This window comes from Coturnix japonica, chromosome 12, assembly GCF_001577835.2.
Source record: "Coturnix japonica isolate 7356 chromosome 12, Coturnix japonica 2.1, whole genome shotgun sequence".
In the NCBI taxonomy this organism is placed as follows: Eukaryota; Metazoa; Chordata; class Aves; order Galliformes; family Phasianidae; genus Coturnix; species Coturnix japonica.
This window is the reverse complement of record NC_029527.1, coordinates 11,735,336-11,760,916: the sequence shown is the minus strand read 5'-3', so window position 1 is coordinate 11,760,916 and position 25,581 is coordinate 11,735,336. Positions and strand designations below refer to the sequence as shown.

The 25,581-nt window shown below is 46.6% G+C and overlaps 1 protein-coding gene across 19 annotated transcripts in view; it reads left to right on the top strand.

The window, feature by feature from the left end:
• Positions 1-21,218: 21,218 nt before the first annotated feature.
• The window catches only part of MAGI1 (membrane associated guanylate kinase, WW and PDZ domain containing 1), a 284,497-nt gene continuing 280,134 nt past the window's right edge, over positions 21,219-25,581 (top strand). For 12 of the 19 annotated variants that reach the window (XM_032447343.1, XM_015875216.2, XM_015875205.2 and 9 more), the window contains exon 1: positions 21,220-21,944. In XM_032447343.1, coding sequence (XP_032303234.1) covers positions 21,656-21,944 — 289 coding nt within the window. In that variant the 5' untranslated portion in view covers positions 21,220-21,655. Of the gene's footprint in view, positions 21,945-25,581 lie in introns of all 19 variants that reach the window. The other 7 variants (XM_032447342.1, XM_015875208.2, XM_015875202.2 and 4 more) reach the window with 2 other exon arrangements.

Sequence of the window (25,581 nt, the reverse complement as noted above, 5' to 3'; positions counted from 1 at the left end):
GTGGTTGGTGGGCGTGGTGGGGATGGGTGTATTATTGGACTCAGCCACCTTAGTGTTTTCTTTCCAGCCTTAATGCCTTAATGATTCTGTGACTCTATGAACCCTCTGATAGACCTGCATAGCTGTTTGTGGGATGGGAACCACAGCATTTCCAACTGGGTTGTCTACACCTCAAAATGTTTGTGAGGCTGCAGCCATAGTACAGCTGAGGTGGGAGGGGAAGAACTGTATTGTAACATTACTCTGACTTATGGTCTGCTCCCCTCCAGACCTCCTGGGCAGAGGACCAGGACCCTGGCACCCAGCACTTGTGCTGCACTGGCTCCTCCTGAAGGGAGCAGAGCAGGCAACCATTCCTCTCCAAGGATTTGATGTAACTTGAGAGCCAAGCTTTATGCAGATGGGAACACATTAGTAATGTCTAGAAAGTAATTATGGCATTTATTATTATTTTAATATTTACTAAGTGCTGACAGTACAATGCTTTTATTAAAACTTTAGGGAGGGTGAAATACACACCATGAGGCCTGGTGAGATGGAGATAGTCTGAAATTGCTCATTTATATTTCAATTTTACAGTCACTTTCCTGTGACCTACATTTAATTACATATTGTTTTCTTTGCAGCTTAAATTATGTAAGGTAGCTAATGATTTTAATTTAAAGTTCGCTAAGGAAGAATGTAAATAGTATTTCTGCCTAGTGAAGGCGTGCTGTGAGCCTAATATTGAAAAGCAATTTCTCATTGTATTCAAGAGCAATGGAAGAGGTTTAGCTTTGCTAGGAGATGGAAATTTTTCTTTTCACTTATTCTGATCATGTAAGAGCAATATGCTGAGGGTTGTCAGGAGATCTCTGTGTTTAAAAATGAATTGATGAGACTAAATTACTTTTGGCCTTTGGATTTCTTTCTTTGCAACAAGAAGAATCCACTAAAGTAATTTTGCAAAATCAAAGAGCAGCATTTTCAATATATTTTTTGTCTGGCCTGGTAAGCTGGATAACCTAATGCAATCCAGGATTTTCCAGTGGTATATTTTTCTCAAAGCAAACTTATTTTAATCAAGTTAGGTATAGACTTTTCATCTAGCTTGCACAAGCTTTGGAGAATGCATCTTGTGTCAACTGTCACCTAAAGCAATGGATTTCTTAATGGTATAGCATTGGTGATAGCTGTTGAACTCATTAACTGGCTGTCAAATTGATGAGAAGCATTGTTGAAGCTGGCTTAGATACTCCATAAAGATTGGAGTCACAATGCAGTTGAATTGCTGAGAGTTGGATCCTGGAACAAATGTTTGTGCCACGTCCAGAGCAGCCTGCAGTGACTTTTGATAACTCAAACATTTCACATTTGACCATTCTGATTTAAAACAAGACTATAGAAGGGAGAGAAAAATCTCTATCAATGTGATTTTACAAATACGTGGATGTTAAGAGAGCTGAGGGATGCCAAAATACCAAGAAACTTCCAGCCTACAAGAAATGAATAACTAAAAGGTCTGTCATCCAGATTCCACTGCAACAAAGCCTTGTGGAAGCCTGACTGGACTGGAATTGTGGGCTCATATCCCATGGCTTCAGCTAAAACACTTTGGGTTTATGCTTTGTTTTAATTCCTGGTTATTAATTGCCAAGACAGATAAGATGTCTCCATGTGTGTGTGAGCTTTCCCTTGCATTCCACTAGGAAGATATCACTATATTTCAGACACACATCATTAAATATTTCAAAATATATCCAGAAAGGCAGCTGTGTTTATAAAGCAAATTATTGCAGGTAATACATTTGGCCAAAGCTCCCAAGCTGGGGCAGGGATCTTAGGATGCAGCTCAGCACAGGACACAGGGCAGGCTGAAACCCAAAATCTGGTTGATACAAGGATACTTCACCATCCGGTCACATTGATAATGACTCTTTTTTTTCCCCAGCACTTGCACACTGAAGCTCTCTCAGACCTTTCTGTGGTTGTGCTTAACATTGAGATCATGTTCAAGGCGAAAGTTCTCCATTAAGAGACTCCCAGCTGGGCACACATGCTGGTCTGTGAATTTTCCAGCCAGTAGTACTGCATTAAGCTGCTGGGCAGCCATGAATGTAGAGTGTCAGTGGAGTCAGGAGATGCTCTCAGGTGCATCTGGGCTGCATGAGGCCGGCACCACATGACTGGTCTCAGCAGGGAGAGTGGCTCTGAGCAATTGGAGCCATGTTAGCCCAGGGGGTCTGTAATAGGCACCCACCCAGAGACAGCTTTCATGGCCACAGGAGGGATGGAGCACTGGGTTATTGGTAATAACTAGGGGATTATCAGTAATAACATACAACTGGAACTGCAACCACAGCCAAAGGGCAGGATGAGGAGACATCCTGCTCTGTGTATCAGCTTCTCCCCTTCATGACACTTTGTGGCAATGTAGCAACAGCACCTTGTGGGTCCAAGCAGTCAGAGGGAATGGGTGACTCTCAGTGACTGCAGGATGCTGACAGTGGAGGCACATTCTGCATGTCTATGTGTCTCCTGGCACCACCACCCTCAAGGGACCTGCTTGGATGGCACAGGGCAAATTATGCTGGGATCAGCATCCCTGAGGGTGAACACTGTGCATTGCATGCAGCTCCTAAGTAAACAACACTGTGGACGGCAGTCCCTCTTCTCTCCCTTTCGTTTGCTGTGGAAGGAGCTTTTACACCTCCTGGATGGAGCAGGAATCAGTGCTGTGAAGATAAAACCAGCTGTTTTAAGACTTTGAGTGGAAGTATAATATGGCAAGTGATCCCAGCTCAGTTTCATTCAAGTCTTGATACTGATATATTAGTATGATGCCAATTTTAGCTTGAATTGTCTGATAGCTCCTCTTTGTGAACAGCAGCAGTATTGACAGAACAGCACTTTTTGGAATAAGTGTTGTTGTGTTGTTGGTTTTTTTTTTCCCCTAGGAAAAAATAGACTCCATATGTAAATGGGATGATTTTATTTCTTCCCTATTTGCTCCACAGCTGCTTAAAAAGAAGGCTGATAGCTGCCTTTCTTTATAGGTATGTCTTTGAGTTTTCTGGAAAAAACAGGTACTGCTTAGATGACCTGAGCACACGCTGTTTCTGGGTTTTTCCCCCAGGGCTTTCTGATCTGGTGCCTTCTCTGGGAAGCTGGATGAGATTCGTACCCCAGACAAGCCCTGTCCAAATTCAGAAGGTCACAGGAGATGAAAGATAAGATTTGCTCCATTTCCAGCACAGCTTTCATTACCTATCATCTTGAGCTGTAGGGGACCATGGTGTATTAAGTGGTGTCAGTGCCATAAAGTAGGGTTTGAACCATGAGGTGAAGAAGCAGCCCTGCAAAAATCCAAAGGGACCATTACTCCTTTCTGAACTCTCTGAATCTGCTTCTTAAGCAACTTGCTGTCCCTTGTACATATGTAAGACCCCAGCAGAAATCAAACCAACAAGCCCAAACCTCTCTGCAAGACACCCAACATACTCAACATACTTTTTTTGTTTCACATCCTTCAACTCATATCATGTCACCATGAGACTGCAACTAGAAAAGCGCTAATGTCAGTGTACCTTAAAATCAAGTTATGATTGTAAATCTGGGAGTGAATTATTACTGCTTCACCTCTGCACCCTGCAGCTTGGAAGATGGCCAAGGGGACACCTGAGACGCCCCGTCTCCATCCACCTGTCTGACTGCTGTGATGCAGAGAGCAGCATCCTGAACAGGAGACTGATGGATGAGGATATTCAATGATCCTCTATGTAGTGCTCTGAAATACTCTTTCTAAACACAAGACATAGGAAAGTCTGTATCATAATGAAAAATGCAATTAAAGCTTTGGTCAGACTGAATCCATTACATCCCTCACAAGTGCCAGGTATTGATTTCAGTCTCAACTCCAGGGATATGTAGTCCGATACCTCCAAAATCCCATGAGCAGGGGCCTAAGCCTAAGCGTGCGTGCCATTTGTATGGCTTAAAACCAAGAATATGCTTCAATCCAACTTTAACTCAGTAGGATTCAGATTTTATTGAATCTGAGCAAACTTAAATGAGTAGATGCTGTATCTGCCGCAAGGAAGATGGCTTTTGAGACTCCATCTGTAAATAGAAGAGAAAGGGCTATTTTGGCTATATTTCTGAATTGGCAGAAAACTGCAGCAGATTACATTATTCAGCGGGTAATGTAATGTTAATGCGCCCTTCTAGCCGGAGGGGAGAGAACTTAAGGTTTAATCATTTTGTAATGCACTTACATTGCCCATTTTAGATTTGTCAGCTGTCATAAATGAACTACAGTTTTATCCTGGGACTATATATAGAATCCCTATTTATATATTTTTCATCTGCAGCTTATGTGGATTAAATGAAGAAAAGCAAAGAAAGAGGCAGGGCCCAGCTTGGTTCCATTCAGATCTTCACTCTGTGCCATACCACCATCCATGCTCATCATCCTCATGGGCATTTTCAAGAAAACACCCCATTTCCAAACAATTCACTGAACGTGGTGGGAAGGGAAGCAAGGAAACACATTTAAACACCACATTTAAACACAGCCAGATAGAAACAGTGGTTGGTGAACTTCTGCCTTGTGTCTTACATATTTATCATTGGTAAGCAGTAAGCTCCAGGAAATCCTGTCCCATGGCAGTGCTCCTCACTAGTTTTATTGAAAAACTGCAATATCCTATTGCATTCTAAGTTCTGTATAAAGCCACCCACGTTATGACTTTTTGTATACATATTTTAGCAGCTCTCCAACAGAGGCCATTCCTCTCTCGGCTGGTGGGTCCTGCAGCTTTCTCTGCTACATCTCCACACAGCATCACTCCAAACCTCGCAGGGTGCCGTAAGCTGCCCAAGCACTGATTAATGAGATTGCCAAAAATAAAAACCAAAATGTTTGCAAATAGGTTTTCAGCTTGAAGAAGTATCTGAATGCGCTTGCTTTTTTTAGGGGCATCCATCTGAAACACTCTAAGGGAAACTTGAGAAAGCAGCCTGTCCTGCTGGTCATAAATTTCAAGTATCCTCATTGTTTCATCTTTTAATCAAATTCTTACTCTGGAAGTGATTTCAGTAGGGAGTTTTGCATTGGATGTTCTTGCCACAGCTACATTTTGCAAGCCAAGGGATTTATTTTCTCCAGCAATAATAATCAATGATTTTTAGGATGTGAGAGTACCCCTGTATTCATCCCCAGCTTTTGCCTACAGAGAGCAAGATAATTTATACAGAAAATGCAGTCTATCCTTACTGCAGGACAGCGTGATTTATCGACTGTGCATCTGTTTCATATAAAGTGCCCCAAGTAGAACAAAAACCTCCATTCTAGCAAAACCAGGACATTCTCTTTAGTTTTCAATAAATCATGTTCTACCTGCGGGACACCTTGTTAATGACTAGACGCTAAATCCAGAGGGAGATTTCTTTCTTTTCTTTCTTTTATATTTTCTTCTTTTCCTTTTCTTTCTTTCTTTCTTTTTTTTTTTAAACTATCTATAACCACTATTCCGAGTTTCTGGGGCCAATTGAACGCCCTTGTTGCCCAGGGAAGAACCATTTGCATTTCAGAGGGAGTTTGGCTTTACCAAGCTGATTACATCAAATGTCTCAACAGTGACACAACACAGCAAAGGACCATGTTGGAGTGACCATGATTCCTAAATGAACCCAGGAAAACCATAACCCCAAATCTTCCTGGGCTGTGCTCTTAGAGGTCTTTTCCAACCTAAATGATTCAATGGCATTAATGAGGAGACCAGAAGCCTTCCCTAAATGCTGAAAGGATAGGATGGGGTGAAAAGATGGAGAAGGTGCACTTTGTGCTTTCAGCCCCAACTCTCCCAGAGAGTTGAGCAGAGTTAAGACTGTGAGGAAAGCTCTGTCTGCAGCACAGCGCTGTTGAAATCCATGTCTGAGCCACAGCCAAGCTGGGCTCAAGGAGTCTATGCCTGTCAAAGGCAGTGATGCAAAGCTCAAATCACCATTTGAAGACTTATATTGATGTAACTGGGAGTAGAAGTTGTTTTTCCATTGATAGCATAATTCATGCAGGAGGATGCTTACAGCATCCAAGAGGCTTTAGGCTAGCATAACAATACCATCAGTGAAGTGCAGAGTAAGTTCCTGTACAATAACAGCCCAATGAGGCAAGCCACATCTAAATCATGGTTCCTGCCCTTTGGGAGGAACTGTACCTCTGCATCCACCTTGTCTCCTACCCTGTGCCCAGTGAGGTCCACCCATGCTGGAGGCAGAACAGTGAGGACCTTGTTGGTAGCTGCTCAGGGCTCTTTGCAGAGTAAGGATGGTTGGAGGTTCATCATCACTGATGGCAAAACCCTCCCAGGATGGAGATGTGGGGAGCTGGTGTTGGAGCACAGCAGCTTTGAGGTCTCAGTCTCTGCTGCTGTTCCTGGATTATGAGGGTCTTGGTTTCTGACGGGGCCTCTTGTTCCTACTGTTAAATAAATTACAGGGTAAAAATACCACAGATGGAATGAGCTGAGTCCTTGACCTTGTTTCTTTGCTTCAAAAAAGCCAGGTGGTACTTCTGCTAGTTTTCCTCTTGCCAGGCAGGATTCGAACAGCTCCATCATCACACCGCCAGTCTTTTGTCCCTGGGCCGAAGGGCAAACTGAAGTCACCTTTCCAGCCACGTGCCAATTGTTGAGACAAGTTGCTATTTCCATGTAGTGTCCTTTGCTCAGGGGATGTGTCACCAGGATGCTGTGACCAGAGCTGGGCTGAGCCGTGCAGTCTGCAAGTCCCTGTCTGAAAAGGAGAGAAGAAGCCCTTAGGTGTAAGGGCACCTTGCTTTGCTTTCTCCATTCCTGGAGCCAGGAATGCCCCAGGCTCCTCCTTGTCCTGCCATCAGCTATCAGGGCTCCTGGCAACAGTAAGGGTGCTGGGATGCAGTTTTGGGGCTCTTCGTCCAAAGATCACTTTCCAGAATGCTTTGCTATGTGCTGGAGGCTGTATCTGTGCAGTGTTGTAGCAGGAGAGCTTCTGCTTTTCCTGACTTTCTGGGGTATCTTATTGCCTAACAAGTTAAACTTTTTGTCATGGGAAACTGAGTCACTCCATTGTGAATTCGAGGCTCAACTGAAATCTTATCTCCTCTGTCTTCTCTTTGGAGAAATGCTTGTGTTTTTGACTGATGTCTCATTTAAGATAACTAAAACGATTAAAACAAAGAAGAAAAGTCGTGGATTAAGGAGGTGAGGGAGATGTGGACTGTGACCATCCTGTCCCACTTCCCTTAGTCATATTTTGCTTTCAACATCTGGATAATTAATAAGTGCTATTTGACAGGGTGTCTCATTTAAGATAACTAAGAAAACATGACCTTCCCCCATGCTGTTGCCTTTAGAGCTTTGGTAACGTGCCATGGGTAATGACTGAGGGGGTCAAGGATTTTTAGCTGGAAGACTTTCTCTCAAATAAAATAAAATAGCGCTGACTTGTTGAAAATGTCTTTTTCACTTTAAGAAGATGGGTTTCAATATAGCTTTATTTAAGAGACTGAAATATTTTCAATGTTTAAAATGAAATTACTTTCCAGATATCTACACTGAGTCATCTTTCTCATATTCAGAGGTAAGATAATTATAAAGTAATTACAATAAGGCCAGAGTGGAAAAGGTACTTTTGAAATTAACCTAGAGATTCAGGCCAGACTTCAGCTGAATTTTCTTTTCCTTTTCAGTTCACATTTCTTTTGTCCTGAGATAAAACAGAAATATTTCCAAATCTTCCAAGTGCAGAAACATTTCCTTGCCCAGTACTAATTGCTTGATTGAATTATAGATAGACAGATCACAGCTACCTTCAATTAATCAGTTCCATGCCTGCTTTTTTCCACAGTCTCTGACCCATGGCTCACTCACAGCCGCTATGCTTGTGCTGATTTAATTAGCCACCTCACTTGCAGGGTACACGAATTTTTCCTGCCTCACTTCTCCTCAGCATTTGAATGTATCTTCTATTTCTCACTTAAAAATTACCCTTTCCCAAACCATTTTTGCCTCTGACTCTGAGTTAGCAGCTGCCACCAGGTGCTGGGGGAGTAGTTTGATAAGGGGTATAAAAGCAGCACAGCATCCTGAGTTCTCTGCAGGAAGGAGATGCTTGGTGCTCTGCTGCAGTTAGTTTGCAACTCTGGTGCAGCCCTAGTGAGGCTGTGGACCTCAGGTGCCTGTGGTTGTTCTGAAGGGTTCTTCCACTCTTCTGAGCCAGGAAGGTGGTAAGGAACTTTGTTGCTTCTTTCTTGGCAGGGGCTGGTCATGCAGAGGACTATGAAATTGGGGCTGTGAGAATATCTCAGCTGTGGATCAAAAACTGATGTGTTCTTTTCAGCTTAAACTTGTATATTTTATTGCTGCTACAGCAAGGGATAGCTAATGTTTTTGTGCTGTATGAGTAACTCTCTCAGTCTCTTCAGAGTTAACAAAAGAATTTTGGGTTTAGGGTAAATCCATAGCTCTTCCTTTGCCAGAAGGAAAAAAAAATAAATCTGTGAATATATTAAATCATTCTCTTGCTGATTACTGCAGGGATTTTTTTATGCAAGGTAAACCTGCATTTTATAAGCAGGATTACCATCAGGACGGATGCTTGCAAAGTGCCCCAAGCACTCTATATGACATCCTTTCCCACAACTGAAGGTGGCCATGAACAAAAGTAAGAACTCTGTTTTTGTTCCCCCCACAGAACACCAGTTTCTTTAATCAAATTAACTAATTGAAAAATGAAATACTGAGACACCTTAAAATGAGGGTTTGTGCCCGAACAGCTGAAATCCTGGAGTGCCTCCAGCTTTCCCTGTGCTCTGTTGGGAAGCTTCATTGACTTGGATCTGCTTGGAGCAGGTACAGGGAGGGAGCTGCCTGGCTGGGGTTGTGTCACTGGGAGCAATAAAACCCTACTGAGCAGGATTCACTGCACCTAATGAGAGTCAGATGCAGAGTAGGATAGGCCACAGGCATGCTTTTATCTATGTGTGCAGGGAATTAGGTACATAAACAGAGTATAACTTGGTTTTACATCTTATTTTTTTTTCATTGAGGAAGAAATGGGTTTGTTGCCACCTGTGTGCAGAGGGAAGCCGCTGCAGAGTGTTCAGTGGCTGCTCACATGTGATAGATGTGCTCTATACCCTCTGCTCTCTAACCCCACTCTATGCCCGTGGTGATGTAGAGCAGGTATAGAGTTGAGTTGGAAGGGAGCTTTACAGTCTGTCTACTACAGCCCCTGTGCAATGAACAGGGGCACCCACAGCCCCACCAGGTGCTCAGAGCTCTGTCAAGCCTGACCTTGGGTGTCTCCAGGGTGTTTGATACGAAGGTAAAAAGCCACTCCAGCATTTCTTCCCTCGTCTGATATTACAGATATGTCTGCATTTGTTGTGAGAAGTGCAGGAAACACTGGGCTTAATGAATTTGCATCTTGAACTCAAATGGGAAGGAGATTGTTTGTCAGTGAAGTATGGCTGGAAGGCAGGTGATCTTGGTGTTAAGCCCTGTTTAGTCTTAGTGAATAAATCTGGGTAAAGAACCCTATTGCTTTTCTTTCAATGTGAAATAACTCACGGAAAGTTTTCCCTTTCCAAATGAGATGTGCCTTGAGCTGCAGTGCTGAGTATGGGTTGTATGGGTGATATTAAGGAGCAGCTTCCCTGGGGCTGGTGGGCTGGTTCCAGAGTGGAAGTGAATTGCCCAATGCCCAAGAGCTGTCTGGAGCTGGGATGTAGCTTTCCAGCATGTTGTGCTCTGCATGAGGGGACACACAGCTGTGGTCCCCAAAGTGACTTAAAGAAAAGCAGCAGCCAGACCAGCAGTGCTGCAAGAGCTGTGCGATGGGGGGGGGGGGGGGGGTTGATCTGTGCTAATTAATTATCTGTGGAGAAACCTTTAAGCCCACAATTAAGGGCAAAGAAATTATGTGCAGTGCATGTTTTAATGAGCAGAAAGACCTATGCTTTGCCCAGAAAGCCACTTCTGACATTAAAACTTCCTGGTTTTGTAATTAGGAATGTAATGTTTCATGAACTGCACTTCAGGAACTGCAGAGAAGGTCATTTATGGCTGTTGTCCCTTTCTTAGCCAATGCTCTCAGTTATTTTTTCCCAGAGGTTAATAACACTGCACTTATTCCCACCCTGTCTTGCAGGGCAGGTTAACTCCACAGAGCTCTGTGTGTGTGTGTGTATATATATATATATGTACACACATGTGTATGTACATGCACACTCTTACATAATAGAATCACCATTCAGGCACTCAGTGAACCATGACTAACATGAGTGCTTGGCCATCGGGTAGCAGAGGAGAGGGCACAGCAGAGGCTGTGAGCACACACAAGTCCCCAAGGCTGTCACCTCCCCAGGAGCTGGTCTGACAGGCAGGGTGGCGTGGGGGGACCTGATCATGGCAGGGGTTGCCTCCTCTGAAGGCTGTCGTACTATGCAAAGCACTTTAATATATAACGCTATTTACTGGCAATTATGTAATTATACCTCTGCTGTCCTGAGTTGAGCTCTCAGGCTGAGGCAGGTTTTGCATTGCTCTCCGCAAAGAAAATTGGTTGAGAGACTTTTTGCTACACATCTGTTTGCTGTGAGTCTTTGGGTAGCAGAGCTTTTCCTGCTCCCATGCCCACACAAGCACCCTGGGTGTGTGCCTATGTATCCTGCTGCTTCTAACTGCAGCGCTGCAGCCTTGGCCTGCCCAATGCTCGGAGGTGTGTGACAGCAGGGTTGAGATTTCTCAGCTCTGGGAGATGTGTTTTAAGCCCAGGAGCACCCTCCTTGGTGAGAACATTTGGAGAACAGCTGGTATCAGCTATTTCTGCTCCTCCTTGTCCACAGGGATGGGTTTTATTGCTGTAAATGACTCGGCTGGCAGTGGGCCCTGCTCACACCCTGTGCTTTGGTGAAGTCGTGGGCTGGGAATGGAAGATGAGGAGCATCAGGACTGGCACTGTGCCACCTGGGAGCAAGCATAGTCCCTGGGTACTGCTTGGGTGAGCCCTGTGAGCCTTTTGCTGAAAGGGAAGACAACTGTGAGGGACAAACATGTCTGGATGGAACCCACCATGATCTGTGTAGTACATCTGCATACACACAGAGGGAAGGAAGGGAAATCAGGACAATAAAATTTACTGGGCTGAAAAATCCAATGTATCGCAAAATCTGACCTGAATGTAGGCTCTTTCCCTTTCCTCATTGTCACATTTGGCTTGGCTTCTGATTTTTAATACCACTGCTCAGGATGCTTTTTGCTCCCATATTAGGAATAAATTATATCAGCTAAATGTCAAGCTAATGTGTTAGTTCTGTTGCAGTGCAGTGGAAACCTATATAACAGAACCCCTCCATGCACCTTCCTCTGATTCATTCTGTGGCTCACTAACAGTTCTGCAGTGCTGTAGATCTCAAGTAACTGGATAATAACCAGAAAGTTTTCTCCTTATTGCATCCATCTGCTGCACTGTGATGAGGAGCTGCTCCTTGTGATGCATTTATAATAAGACTTCCACTGCTGTACACTGCTATATGGGGGTGCTGGCCCCTTCTCCTTGCTTTCTCTGATGAATAAGCAGCACCAAGACAAATAAAGCAATGGTTGCCTCTGTCAGACCTAGCTCTTTGTGCTGATGGCTGGGTGAACAACCATAGCACCAGCCTGTATTCATTTAAAAATATTAAACTATTTATAATGGAGAGGTCATCAACATGCTGCGTTTATTAGTGAGGGCTCTGGGGAAGAGGCAGCACTAAGCAAAAAAGCAACCCCCAAAACACAAGCAAGCTCTATGCAGATGAGAGAATGAAGTGGCATGCTTTGAAATGTCAGTGTTGAGTAGCAATTAGAGCCCAGTAGTGTGGGGCTAAGCACTGGCTGCTGGGAGCCATGGTGAGACTCCTGGAGGTTGGAGGGTCAGCTCTGTGCTACACAGGGAAACTTAAGTGGCTTTCCTTTATGGAACTGATGATGGATTCCCTAAAGGCTGCATGTAGGTGAGCATGAGCTGGAGAACTTCCCAATGAGAGGATGTTGCTCTGAAGGAGTGTGCTCAGAAAGTGCTATGTATCCTTGTGCAACTCTCTTGGGCACAGCAGGTCAAGCGGCTGTTATGGTCTAATGATGAAAGAGGAGAGCAGGGCTGTGCCATCTCTCGCATCTCAGCTGTTTCCAAGCATGCAGCAGTTTGCCCAGAAACACTGACTGGAGAAACTTCATGCTGCTGCAGTGGTTTGATAGCTCTCAATCCCCTCCATTATGTCTGCTGTTGAAATGCGTTCAGAAAAGCTCTTACACCTTGAGCAAGGGCTGGCTGGTCTCTGCTGACTTTGCATGCAGGCAGAAGCTAAGTGTGGTGCTGAAGTTAACATCAGGATAATGAATTGGAAGAGGTCAGAACAGATGAGGAGATGAATATTTCATCTTTGGCTTACCCTGCCCTTTCAGAAATTAATTTGTGTCAGGCAGTTCTTGGGTGTTTTTTATATTTCCTTTTACTATCATTTTTTTAAGTAGATGTGGATCTCATCCAAAACCCAGATTGCTCAGATGGGCTTTGGAGCTGTCTTTGCCTCCTCACATTTCTCAGGCTGCCTTCTGCATACATGGCTTTTAAAGGTTTCTCGCTGCAACTTTCCCCTTACCTGCTCACAGTATTTTACTGTTTTTAGTGATCACAAAGTCACAGCCCATGCAAAGAGGTTGGAACCAAACCCAGGGCTGCATATCCCTCATTTCTCCTGCTCAGCCCTCTGGTTTCTGCCTTCTTACTCATAATTGTTTTTTTCTTCTCCTGCCCTGAAACTTCACTAAAAATTTTTCAGCTATTAGGAGTCTCTGCAGACATGAAAGCACAAAATTATCATCTCCCAGTTTCCATCCAATTGTTGGGCCCAAGGCATTTTATTTTAATGAAGAATTTTACGGAAATTCCTAGGGGGACTTTTCACATCCATATTTCCTTGTAGAGCTGCTGCTGAATCATCTAGGAACTGAAACTTGCTTGGTTGGAGAGCAATGTGTTTGCCTAAGTTATCGACATGCTGAAGTTGGACCTTGTCCAAAGCAAACCTTCCACTCTGCCTTGAGTCTAATCCCTGTCATATTGTGGAGGATGAATGTGACTCATCTCCAGCCAGAGGAGCTGTATGTAGGGCCTGGTGACACATAGAGGAGATAGAAAACAGAGCCATGTACTTTAGGAGCAGCTTTATAACCAGCACATTAGAAGTGCAAGGACAACTTTTTGCTTTGTGTGTTGTCTACAAAGAGTAATTGAGGAGCAACGTCTCATAAGAGCAGGCATCAACATCTCATGCAAGGTTATCCCCGATGGGCTTTCTCCCAGTTCTGATCCTCTGAGTGAACCACTTGCTGCTCTGTGATGTAGTTCCGTTTCCATGGATCCAGATCTTCAAATAAAAGCTCACTTGATGCAAGTCAGAAGTGTTAAGACTTCTACGGCAGTAAAAAAAGAAGTGAGCTTAACAGTGCTGAGATGTGACTATTGGCACACATAGATGTATGGGAGGCAATCTTCATCATCCTTGTGGTGCTATATAAATGTGTTTCTTGTGTGGGGCTTTGAGCAACCTTGGATTGTGGAAAGCCTCTGCGATCTCATGCTGAGGGCTGAGCACTTGGAGCTGAGCTGTTCCTGTTGCCTGATGGGGACAGCACTCAAATTTCTTCCATGACAGATCTGGCAATAAGCTGCAGGCAGGGCAGTGCTGCGGGTGCCTGGATCTGGGCTGGGCAGAGCAGGAAGGTGGAGCTGCTTCCTCTTGAATCCTCCCAGGGATGTGACTCAGATGTCACAGCTGGCTGTGCCAATCCTGCTGCCAGGAAGGGATGGTGTTTAGCAAGTCACTTGTCATTCTGCTCCTGCCCAAGGCCCCATTGCATCTTCTAGTCCCATGGCTTAGCAGCTGTGCAAGGGCAGAGTCCAGAGAACTATGCAGGCCATCTTGAACATTCCATACCCTCCTTCTGATCCAGGCTGCTCATGTTCTGAGCCTGCATGCCCTCACCAGTGGAGGAGAACAGTGACCTGTGTGGGCTTTGCACTGTTTTCCCCATATCTGCTCATTCAAGCCTTGCTGGCAGTGGAAAGCTGGATTTTTTTTTTCCACAGGAGTACATTGAAAATTGCATTAAGATGTCCACATGGCAGAGGAAAGCCCGTTGTCAAGCTGGATGTGGGACAAGGGAAGAAGCTTGTAAATATCACATGAAGGATGCCAGCGTGTGCCATGAGGACAGGCTGCTTGCTGCTCATATAAGCCCTCGTGCTGTTGCTCGCTATTTCATCTGACACCCAACTGGAGATGGTTTGTAAGTTCTGCTGCCAAGCCAGGCTTAATCTCCAGGGCTTCAGAGAAATGAAAGGCTGCAGCAGGAGGGAGCGTACAGCCAGCCCCTCAGTCCATCATGCTTCCATGATAATGCTAGGAAAATACAGAGCAAACAACTCTGCAGGAAAAACTTAGCCCACATACAATATACAAGAGCTGTTCCCATGATGTTTGCTCAGCCCCTGGTTAATTTAGTGCGCGGGACGATCTGGCAGATTATACAGTGAGACATGCTAATTCAGGCCTGTGGTTCATGTGAAAGAATTACGAGACAGTCTGGGAGACAATGCAAGCTAATATTAGGACGCTAGGCAGGGAGTCAGGAATCCTAATCCTGACTGCCACTGACCTGCTCCCAGGCCCTGAGTCCCACTTTGGAGCTGCTTGAAGAAGAAGAGTGTCTCCCTTGATGTTCAGCAGAGTCAGAGCTGGGGGCTGTCCATCCTGGCTGAGGCGTCTGGCCTTTATTATATATAAATATGGTTATCTTTCCAGAGAGGGTAATGCACTGTAGGAGTAGTGCCTCGTATCCAAGATGCTGCTTTTTTGGATCAAGATTCTGTGTGAAGTAGGTGCTGCTTCAGTGTAACATTGTGTTTGCAGGACCAGCAAGCAGTAAGTTGATCAGAGACACTTCTGTGAAGGCACAACATCAGACACTGTGATGAATTCTTGTGCTTCAAAAAGTGAGATGGGTTGTATATCTGTCTCCCAAATCACTGAATGATATCTGTGGTGTGTTAATTGGCTCTGCTTCTGAGAACATTTATGTGTGTGCTCAGCCTTACACATGTGGCTTGTCTGATGCCTGTAAATCACTCTCATGAAAGCAAAGCAAAGCCGTTCCCCAGATGGTTGCAGGATCAGGGCTGTGCTGCTGCCTTGCCTGCTGTGGCTTTTGCCAGAAGTACAGCTGTGACCTCCCAGCTGCTTAGCACTGCTGAAGGAGGAATGCGTCCATATTGCTCTGAAGGAATTCCTCCCCAAACCCTTATCACGTTCTGTCACTGTGCCTTATTGTGACTTCTTTATTTCACAGAAGAGTCAGAAGGAACCTTTAAAGGCCATCTAGACCATCCTCTCCTGCTATGCACAAGGCCACCCACAGTTCCATCAGGTGCTCAGAGCCTGTCCAACCTGACCTTGGCTGTCTCCAGGGACAGGGCATCCACCACGTCAGGGCAACTGTGCCACTGTTTCATAGTCCTTATTGTAAACAATGTTTTCCTTATATCCAATCCAAATATCTCCTCTTTTAGTTTGTGACCTCTTCCCCTTGTCTTATCGCAACCGGGGGTAGTTTTATCATGAAATGAAATAATTGCATGGACAGTTCTAATTGGCTCCTTGTAAGCTCTGTGAACAAGGCTGCACTGCAGGGCGAGGAGATGTGGGTTTTTCTGAGCCTTCCCTTCTTTTTCCCAGTTAGGATGACAAACTTGAACATATTTTCATCGCAAAGGACTTGCAACTTAACATGCAGCATCTTTCCAAGGTTCAGTTTCTGCCTCTCTGTCATAGTAGAATCATTAAGATAGAAAAAGACTTCCAAGTTCATCTAGTCCAACCATCCACCTACCACTGCTATTGCCCACTAAAGCATATTTCTTAATGCCACATCTGTATGTTTCTTGAATGCCTCCAGGGACAGTGACCCCCTGGTCAGTCATTCCAGTGCCACACCATTCTTTCAGAGAAGATTTTCCTGACATCCAGCCTGAATCTCCCCTGATGCAGCTTGAGGCCATTCTCTCTTGTTCTATCACTGTTACCCAGGAACAGAGGCCAACCCTCACCCCACCACAGCCTCCTTCAGGCAGTCATAGAGGAAAAAAAGGTCTCCTGTGAGCTTCCTCATCTCCACACTGAACCCTCCTAGTTCCCTCAGCCATCTCCCATAAAACTTGCGCTCCAGTCCTTTGCCAGCTTAGTTGCCTTTAACTGGACACACTCCAGTGCCTCGATGTCTTTCTTGTAGTGAGAGGCCCAACACAGAACACAATACTGAAGATGTGAACTTATGGTACTGTAAAGACTTACAGCAGAAGCCTCTCCTAATTTAGCTGTCCCCAAGTAGCTTTCATCATTTTAAAGAGGGAAAGAATAAGAAGTTTTAAGCATTGAAGATGCATGGAGAAAATAGGTGATAGAGAGAATGAGACAGCGAGGTAGTGTGTACTGAGTAGTGGAAGAACAAGGAATGTTGTCTCTTCTGCCTTAGCAAAGCTGGCAGCAAGTTTGAAGATGCAAAGAGGCTTACTATGTATCTTCAGAAGGAAAGGAGAATAAAGGAGGACAAGATGGGACACTTGGGGTCCTGGGCAGCTGTGTTAACTTCCAACAGCATAAATCAGAGGTAGACCTTCTCATTTTCTATCAGTAGAAGCAGAAAGAGGGAAGTTTATCAGCTGGCACAAATGAACTAGGATAGTAGAGTAAAGCTATTGTCTACTGAAAAGTCCCTCTCAACTCATGTGGGTCCATTAAAATAGCAAAAGAAAAATTCCCAGGGAAGAATGCGAAGTGGTAAAACTTAATATGTACCAGACTAGGGGAAGGAACTCCCTCCTTCTGAGAATAGATTGTAGACGAGAAAGACTAAAAAAGTCTTTTTCCATTTTGAAAATACTAGTGGTAAATGCTCCTACATGTCCCAGACCTCCACTGCCCCAAATTCTGTGTGGAGGTTTCCTTCAGCTATCTTTTGGAAAGTTAAAACGTGGCAGGCTCACCCTCCCTTGCAAAGTAAATCTGATCCTTAATATAACCAACAGGCTGTGCCCTATCCCCTCTGCTCTGGACTCCTCGAGCTCCACAAGGCTGGGAACAGACGGACTCCATCGGTGCCAAAAAGCCGCACCCACAGCAATCACATCCTGGAACAGAGACAGCTTCTGTAGGGAAGGTATGCCTGAAAGAAGCTGTTAAGCTCAGGAGCACAATGCCAGTGGGAGTTAAACAGATCTGTGCTTCTTAACTGGGGAGGTTTCTGGTTTTTAAAGTCTTGCTTTTTTAAAACAACTGCTGATCTCATGCTATCATTAGAACACCTGTGCCCATAGCCAGGCAGTCAGATTCCATGCCCTCGCATTGCATCCAACAAGTGCAACCACATCCCCCATGCCCAGCCTGCTGGGTGTTATTTAAGCCATAAGATATGACAGAGCATTCTTTATGGTGCCATTAATTGAGGCTGTGGGTGACTTTAACCACCTAAGAAGTATATTAATGGCCCTATAAAATACACCCCGGAGTGTCTTAATATGGTTATGAGATTGATCGTCAGTTTTCTATTCCACTGAGTGTGATATTATTGAAATAAATTGTGGAGGATGGTGATAGTGCATACAAGGGAGGGGTGAGTTGTCTTTTTCTTGGGCTCCTATGGTCCCGAAGTCATATGGTCTTCTGTTGAGCATGCTGTGGGATGGTGCCCAAGCCAAGGAGAAACCTCAAGTGTGTCCATGTTGGCTGCTCTGTGGCAATGAGAAGATCTGAATGTGTCTGAATCTGGAGCTTTCCTCCAAATAGCAGCACTTACCATGGAGCAGTACCAGCTTGTACAGAAACATGAGGCAGAAAGTTCCTTTCTGGTAGATGCTGGGATCACTATGAACAACAGTTCCTGTTTGGGAAGTGCAGCAAACCATGACTTTCCTATTGATAGATGCTGGCAGCATGAGTGTACCAACAGGAAAACAGACAGACCTTGTTTAAGGTCTCTTTTGTCCCAGGATCCAAAGGCTCAGGCTTTTGAAGCCTAAAAGCCCTTGATATCAAAGTACTGAGGATTCTTTTTTTAGCTGGAATTAAGAATTCATTCTGTTGTATTAAGTAATCTATGCTTTCATTTGTAGCCTTAATCAGTGTCTTTTTAAGCACAACATTTCAGAGATGCTTATGAGACCAAGACTGCAGATCGTCATTGTTTTTGGAAGAACCATTTTAGCTTCTATTGTATATTTGCAGTGGGACTCAGAGCACACAAAACCCCTTCTGGAGGAGGAAGAAAGCCTCACCTCACTTATCCCAACAGATTAGAGGCTGCTGACAGATGGGCCACCAAACCATAGTTACTATAGATGAAAGAGTAAAGGAACTGGGCTCTGCTTAGAGCTCTGAGCCAGTCCAAAGCAGCTTTTCATGGCAGTGTGATGGGCTGGAAGCTGAAGTGCGTGGCATCCCATGTGGAATGAGGCCTGAGCAGCAGGTGAGGCAGGATGGCCGCAAAGCCTTGCTTGGGTGAGAGCTGTCTGTGCTTCTCCCTGCCATGTGGTAGGAAATCAGTCAAACACTGCGTGCATGGAGGAAAATTGAAGGGAGGGTCCTAAAATCAAGAGAAAGCACTGGGTGAGGTTTGTGGGTTTTGTTCATTACCAAAAAGAACAGTTTTGGGAACACGGTGGCCCAGACACGAGTACAACATTAGCATTACAACAGGAACAGATGACACTTGCATTAGTTTTGCAGTGTTTGCAAGCAAACAGAAAACGACCCTCTTAAATCTGTCGCGCCATAAATCTTACCAGCAAAATTGCTTTTCCAAATAATGTTCTTCAATTTGTTTTCTTTTCCATGAGGCACGAGCAGTTCCATAAGCTCTGCTCAGGGCAGCCACAACTCATGTGACACTCACGTGGGTCCCAGATGAATTTTAGCTTTGTGGGGCTGTCACATCACACATCACCCACAACGGTGGTGATGAAAATACGTCACACCCAGGTCCCAGCTGCAGACAAGAGTCTCTGTGGGATGTGATCTCACATGGGTGATACAACCATCAGCCAGCAGGCAGATGAAATACAAACCCTTCCCCTCAGCCACGCTGCTGTGTTCATTCCCTAGGGGGGCTTAGCTTGATCACTGATCCAGTTTTTACTGGTCAAGGCACAATAAAAAGCGTGCCCTGATCCTAAAAGTGACAAACTGGGTAGCTGGTTACACAGCCAGCCAATGCAGACATAAGGCAGCTACAGCTGCAGCAACCGAGAGAATCAGCACAGCTTTCAGTGGGTGAGAAATAAAGCTCCAAGTGGAAAGAAACCTTTTAGAGAAATGGAGGGTGCATTTATCTGCCTCTGATAGAGAAAATTTCTTTCTAAAGATATTTGGTCTTAATAAAAGCACGTCTAACAGTGAAGAATCCAATGTTACCTTTGGCAGCTTTGTTTCATAACTGCTTACCCTAACAGTTGGAAAACTATTTCTTGTCTGAGACTGCAGAGGGGCGGTCTGACAAAATGGTGTCTGACATGGAGGGGAGTACGGAGAAAAGGGGTGGAACTGAATTCCTGATGCTGGCCTTGCACTGCCTGCTGCAGCCGCCTTGCTCTGCATGTACCAGAAGGTCAGTGCCCCTGGATGGCTTTAAGGGCTGCAGTGCCAACCAGCTGCAAGGCTCCTGAGGGCAGCCCAGTTTTCCTTGCGGTGACTGGAGGGAGTCGATAGCAGCCTCCCCTTTGGGGGACCACAGAGGTGGTTGTTGCCCCATGCAAGTGTTCAAAAGGCACTTGAACAACGCCCTCACTAATATGCTTTAACATTTGGTTAGTGCTAAGGAGGTCAGGCCGTTGGATCCAATGATCTTTGGAAAGTCCCTTCTAATGTAACTATTCTACTCTATTCTGTTCCATTTTGTTCCATTCCGATTTGTATTTCACGAGTCCACTTCTGCATTTCCCTTTGCTCCCAGGGAGGCAGACTCTGCTGTGCTCCTTGGAAGGGGCTCTGTTATTCATTCCAGCATTCCGAGCCCTGGCAATCCCATAAGCTTCCCATGGAGGCATGCAGAGCACAGGGCTGACTGTTGTGCTGCTGTGCTCTGTCAATGGGACAAAACATGCCCATTCCCTGGCCTGAAGGTGGCTGTGCCACTCAGGCTGGAGAGCACAGCTTCTGTGGCTGCAGAGCATTACCTGCAGTGAATGGGAATTTGAGGAAAAAGCTGTGGGAGGGATCTCAGCTGCAGGGAAGCAGTGATGGGGATGCTGAGTATGAGAGAAGGATGGGATCCTCTCTTTCACCTGGGACAGATGGAAGGGCTGGGAAACTGCTGTCACCCCACTTTTGGGGTCTGGGAACCAAGCCCAGCTGAGCTGCAGCCACAGCTGTTGCGTACATCCCCCGGCCTGTTGGCATCACAGATCGTTTGGGTACATGCATGGCTGGAGAGATGAGGGCACACGAGAGGGCAGCGCAGGGAACAAGAAGAGGCTTTGCTCCTCAGTGTCACTTCTGAGTTCTGATTAGCACTGAAACAGGGCAGGCACTCATCTGACAACCAAACTCCTTGCTGAACGGGGATCGGCCATGCATTAGGCTGCTCAGAATGTGGCCCGGCTTTCAGGTTTGGAGGTACAGAGTGTGAGTGGGGAGGGACAGCTGGTGCAGGCACGAGTACAGTCCCCACTAGAGTTTTTGCACGAGTTCTGGTTAACTTCGAAGAGCTGCGGCTAAAGGTGGCTGGATGGATGCGCACCATTTCTCCCCACCAGAAAGTGCAGATCTGTTCTGCGTGGGAAAAACAAAAGGCGAGAACATCGCTGACATCAGAAATTCGGGCACTTCAGAGCAGACAAGCGGAGAAGCTCGTGCAGTCCTTCCCACCGAAGGCACAGGTGGGCACAGGTGGGCTCCCACTCCGCACCTGCACAACTCGCACGGTCCTCGGCCAAGCTCAGCACCCACCCACCGCCCCTCGGGACCTCCGCGTGCCCGGCTCTCCCGAGGGTCGCTCCGCCTCCACCCGCCCGGAGCCCCGCGCGGCTCGAGCCGGGTTGCGGGGCCGGCCCGGGGGCGGGGAGGCGGGCGGGGGCCGGGGCGGGCCGTGTCAGGGCGCCTGCGCCGGCGGTGCGGAGCGCGGCGGAGCGGGACGGAGCGAAGTGAAACAAAACAAGCGGGGCTTTGTAGCGCCTTAAAGGCGCCGAGTCCGCGACCGCGGAGACAGAGAGAGAGAGAAAGAGAGCAGAGGGTGGAGGAGAGAAAACAAAGCGGCCCCGCGGCGGCGGAGAGAAGGAGGGCGAGAACGAGCCGGATTTTGCTTACTGAGCACTTTTTACATTTTTTACATTTTTTTTTCTTTTAGTTTTTATTTATTTTTTTTTCCTTAATTATTATTATTATTTTAAAGTCCTTTCCGCGGGCGCGGAGCCATGCGGGCACGGCGTCGGCGGTGATGGCTGTGAGCGGGCGGCTCGGAGAGGTCTATGAGGCAGCGGGTCGGAGCCCCTGCGCACCTGCTTAACCCGCCGCCGCGGGCGCGGAGAACCGCGCAGCGCCATGTCGCGGGTCGTCCAGAAGAAGAACCACTGGGCCAGCCGGGTGCGGCAGTGCGCGCTGAGCCGCGGGCCCGGCGGGCAGCTGGGCTTCGTCCTGCTGGGCGGCGCGGAGCACGGCGAGTTCCCCTACGCGGGCGCGGTGGCGGCCGGAGGCGGCGAGCAGTCGCTGTGCGAGGGGGATCTGCTGCTGGAGGTGCAGGGGGTGCGCGTCTCCGGGCTGCCGCGTTACGACGTGCTGGAGGTGATCCGGAGCTGCAAGGAGCCCATCGTAGTGAAAGCCGTCAAACAAGGTGCGAGGGGCCGGGGGGTGTCCGAGCGTGGGGAAGGTGCGGGAAGGGAAAGGTGAACGTTTTCCCTTTGGGCAGCGCAGGCTGAGCGAGGAGCGAGGTTGCTGCCCGTGTCACGCTTGCACACACGCGGGTGCTCACCTTTGCCACGTGCAAGCGTGCCTCCGAGCGCCTGCATCCCTACGGCTCCTCGCGCGTTCCTAGTCTGTGTTAAGTGATTGCGGGGCCGGCATCTGGTACTGGGGCACGGGGTGCTGGGTTCCCCACTCCCGCAGTCCCGCATCGCTCCCTGCAGCGATGGTGGATGGAGACTTGGCCAGAAGTGAGCGTGAGCTCCGTGCCTGTGTGGGACCGTCGCTTGTGGGAGGGGGAGTGCTGTCACTCGTCCCTTAGGGCTGCTCGTCTCCGGGTTAAGGCCAGCGTAGGGCTGCTGCCCCTTAGGTGAGGGCGCACACAGGTATAGCTCTGTGGCTGGGCCGGGGGCCGGAACAGCAAGAGACCTTTAGAATCCACTTTGTATCCATGTAGACGCTGCAGTGATACAACAGGTCAACGTCAAAAGCGTGGCAACCAACTTGCAGTTTCCAGGGCAGGACTGGAATTCAGCGCCAGGAAACTGCCCGTGTTGCTGCTATGGGATGGGTGGGACGACAGATGGGCACCTGCGATGACAGCTGTGAGGAAGGGAGGAAGGAAGGGCAGGTTCCGTAGGGAGAGTCGTTAGGAGAAAGTTTGTCGTGGTCCAGGCGCATCACGAAGTTTGGGGGTGTGCAGTGGGTGGAGCTGCATGGAAGCGCAGCCATTCATCGGTAATTTGAAACAGGTTACCAATGTGCGGTTACAGTAACATTTGGAACAGACTGCCAGGGGAAGTAGTGGAGTCTCAGTCCATGGAGGTGGTTAAGGGCTGATGTGGTACTTAGGGACACGTGCAGTGTTGGTGGTGGGTGGATGGTTGGACAGGATGATCTTAGAAGTCTTTTCCAACCTTAGTGATTCTAGGAACATTCACATTGTAGAGATATTCCAGCAAACAGTGCCAAACTCCATCAAACCCAGCTGTCTTTAACGCCTGCTCTCCCTGCTGCTGGGGAACAGAGTGGTCGGTGCAGGCTGCCCTGACAGGATGGGGGGGAAGCAGGAGGCTGAAGTATGGGGAAACAGGGCAGGTTTTGGTGTACCAGTTGTTGTAGTAGGTGTTAAAATACAGCCTGTGATGTTGCAGTGTGGTTGGTGTGTGAAGGAAGGTGTGCGAGTCCTTCCCAGCAAGCGACTGGTGATTAAACTTTTGGTTGTTTTGGAAACATTCATTAGTCTAAATAGAAACTTGTCTTTGAAACATACCAGAAATGACAGAATTTGATGGTAAACACACCTTGGCTCCAGGATGGTTGAAACGGGAGGAGTTTGTAGGGTGCTGGTTGGGATTTCCTGGAGCTGGGGAGAAAAAAGTTCAAAGCTGTGCCTGGAGTCGGGGCAGGCACTTGAGCCTTGCATCATCCATACCCAGAGGGGAGAGCCAAGCCTGGTTATGGTGATGATGATGATTGCTTTTTGAATGCTTTGTGAGAATGAAATGTAGAATAGAAATATATAGTTTTGTCTATCACTCATTTTCTTTCTTTCTTTGTGGTTTGGAAATCATTCTATGTGCTTCTCAATGAAAGCCTGGCATCTGTGTGCTGCTTTGCACTGAGCAGGGAGCTCCCTCGTGGGTCAGGATTCCACGCGTAGGAAAGGAGAGTGTTTGAATTAAAATACATTACTCCTTTGCTGATTAAAAAGCTCATTGTGGGGATGGCAGCTGTCATGCGACAGGAGGCGTGTGGCACTGGAGCAGGCAGTGAAGGAATGTGATGATGAGGGTGTAAGCACGCATCTCCTCCTCTTCCCAGTGTGTGGTGCCTGGTCTGCTGGTGCTGCAGCACTAGGGTGATCTTGGCCTGGTAATGTATACATTTTACTGCCTGGTCTATTTCGTATGACATTTACAAGGCTGGAAAAACAGGAAATTTACTATAAATGAGTCAGTCATCTATGAGCACAAACAGAGAAAATAGGTGTTCTGACCTTGCAGTTAGTGGACAACAAGGGACTGGGATGTGAAACTAAGGTCAAATAAGCTGTGCACGTGTTCTGTCGTTAAACTGAGGTTTATAGACTTGCAGGTCCACATGCAATATTTTCTTTTTCTTTTGTGAGCTGTAAGTTTGAGTAGGTTCCCACAAAGTACAAAAATGGGGAACGTTTATGAATTTGCTTAATTGGAAGAGCAGTATTTCATATTGCTGGCGTGGGATTTCTTGGTCCTTTGCTTATCCTGAGAGAGAGAGAGTGAGGAGCTAAGGAACTTCTATGGGGGAGAGAAAGGAAATAAACCTTTGTGCCCTTTTTTGGTGCTATGTTTGAGGGGGAAAAGATACCACTGTAGTGGGTTGTTTTTGGGAAGAGAGAGGAAGAATCTGCTGCCGTGTGTCTTTCAGAGGTGTGAAGGGAAGCTCAGTTAACATGCACTGCTTTTATGACTGTTTTCATCTTACATCTGTGCCCCTGTGCTTGCTCAGAGAAATCAGAAGTAAGTGGCAGGGTGCAACACTGGGCACCCTGTGTGGGGGGACGGCAATGTGGACCAACACAGCAGCAGATCATCGTACTGTCTTTACGAGGGAAGAATGAAGGCTGTATCTTCATATCTACACATGGCATTTCCTTTAAGGCAAGATGTATGGCTTTTCTTTCTCCATCTGAGAGGGAGAGATGCGTTTATAGAGCTTTTAAGCTGTGGCCTTTTGTTTTTGTACTCTGGTTGGTGACCTGTGCCAGCTGCTGCCTGAGCCAGGCGCTGGGGCAGGAGATCTGCTGAAGCTCTTGTTCCCATATGCTTATTTTTAAATTGATTTTTTTCCATCCTTTGTTCAACTCTTTGCTCCTGCAAAAAGTCATTCTCAGTATCCTAACTCCCTGCATAACCAATGGCTGTGAAATGGCAATGTATTTCCATCAAGTCAATGCAATTTATGATTCTGGTAGTGCTTTGGAGCTGGGCTGGTCCCGTGGACAGGAGGAGCTGTGGCTTTATGTCAGCCATGTTCAGGGTGAGCAGGAGCAGGTGTGGCCCCAGATGGAACTGCTGGCTGTTTACCCTGTGATACGGGCTCCGTTCCTTCCTTTTCAAACATTAACTTGGCCCTGAGGTAAGTCCTCAGGCATGGTTGGATGAGTGAACACTTGCAGCATCAGGTTGGCATTTGCCATAGAAGCAAAGTGTTGAGATCAGTTTCACTCACCAAAGTGAATAAAAACAGCTTCTTCCTAAAAGCTGGTGTGAACAGAGGTTGGGCTTTTTCTTCCTGGAGATGGTTTGTGAGAACAGTGCTTTGAGAACTGAAGTGGATTCAGAGTGAAAGCTCCCACATGCCAAGTGTGGAGATGTTGGTGCATTTTAGATTGGTAAGGTCTGTTTTCAACACTGCCCCTCTGGGATGAGCATCAGACAGGGCCAGTCACTAACGAGATGTAAAATAAAAGAGGACAGATATTCTCTTTCGCGTCGCATCTCATATATTTTGTTGCAAACCATTAATCTTCTCTCTTTAAAGTGGCACTGCCTTCATCATCTGAAAGATGTCTGCCTGCCTGC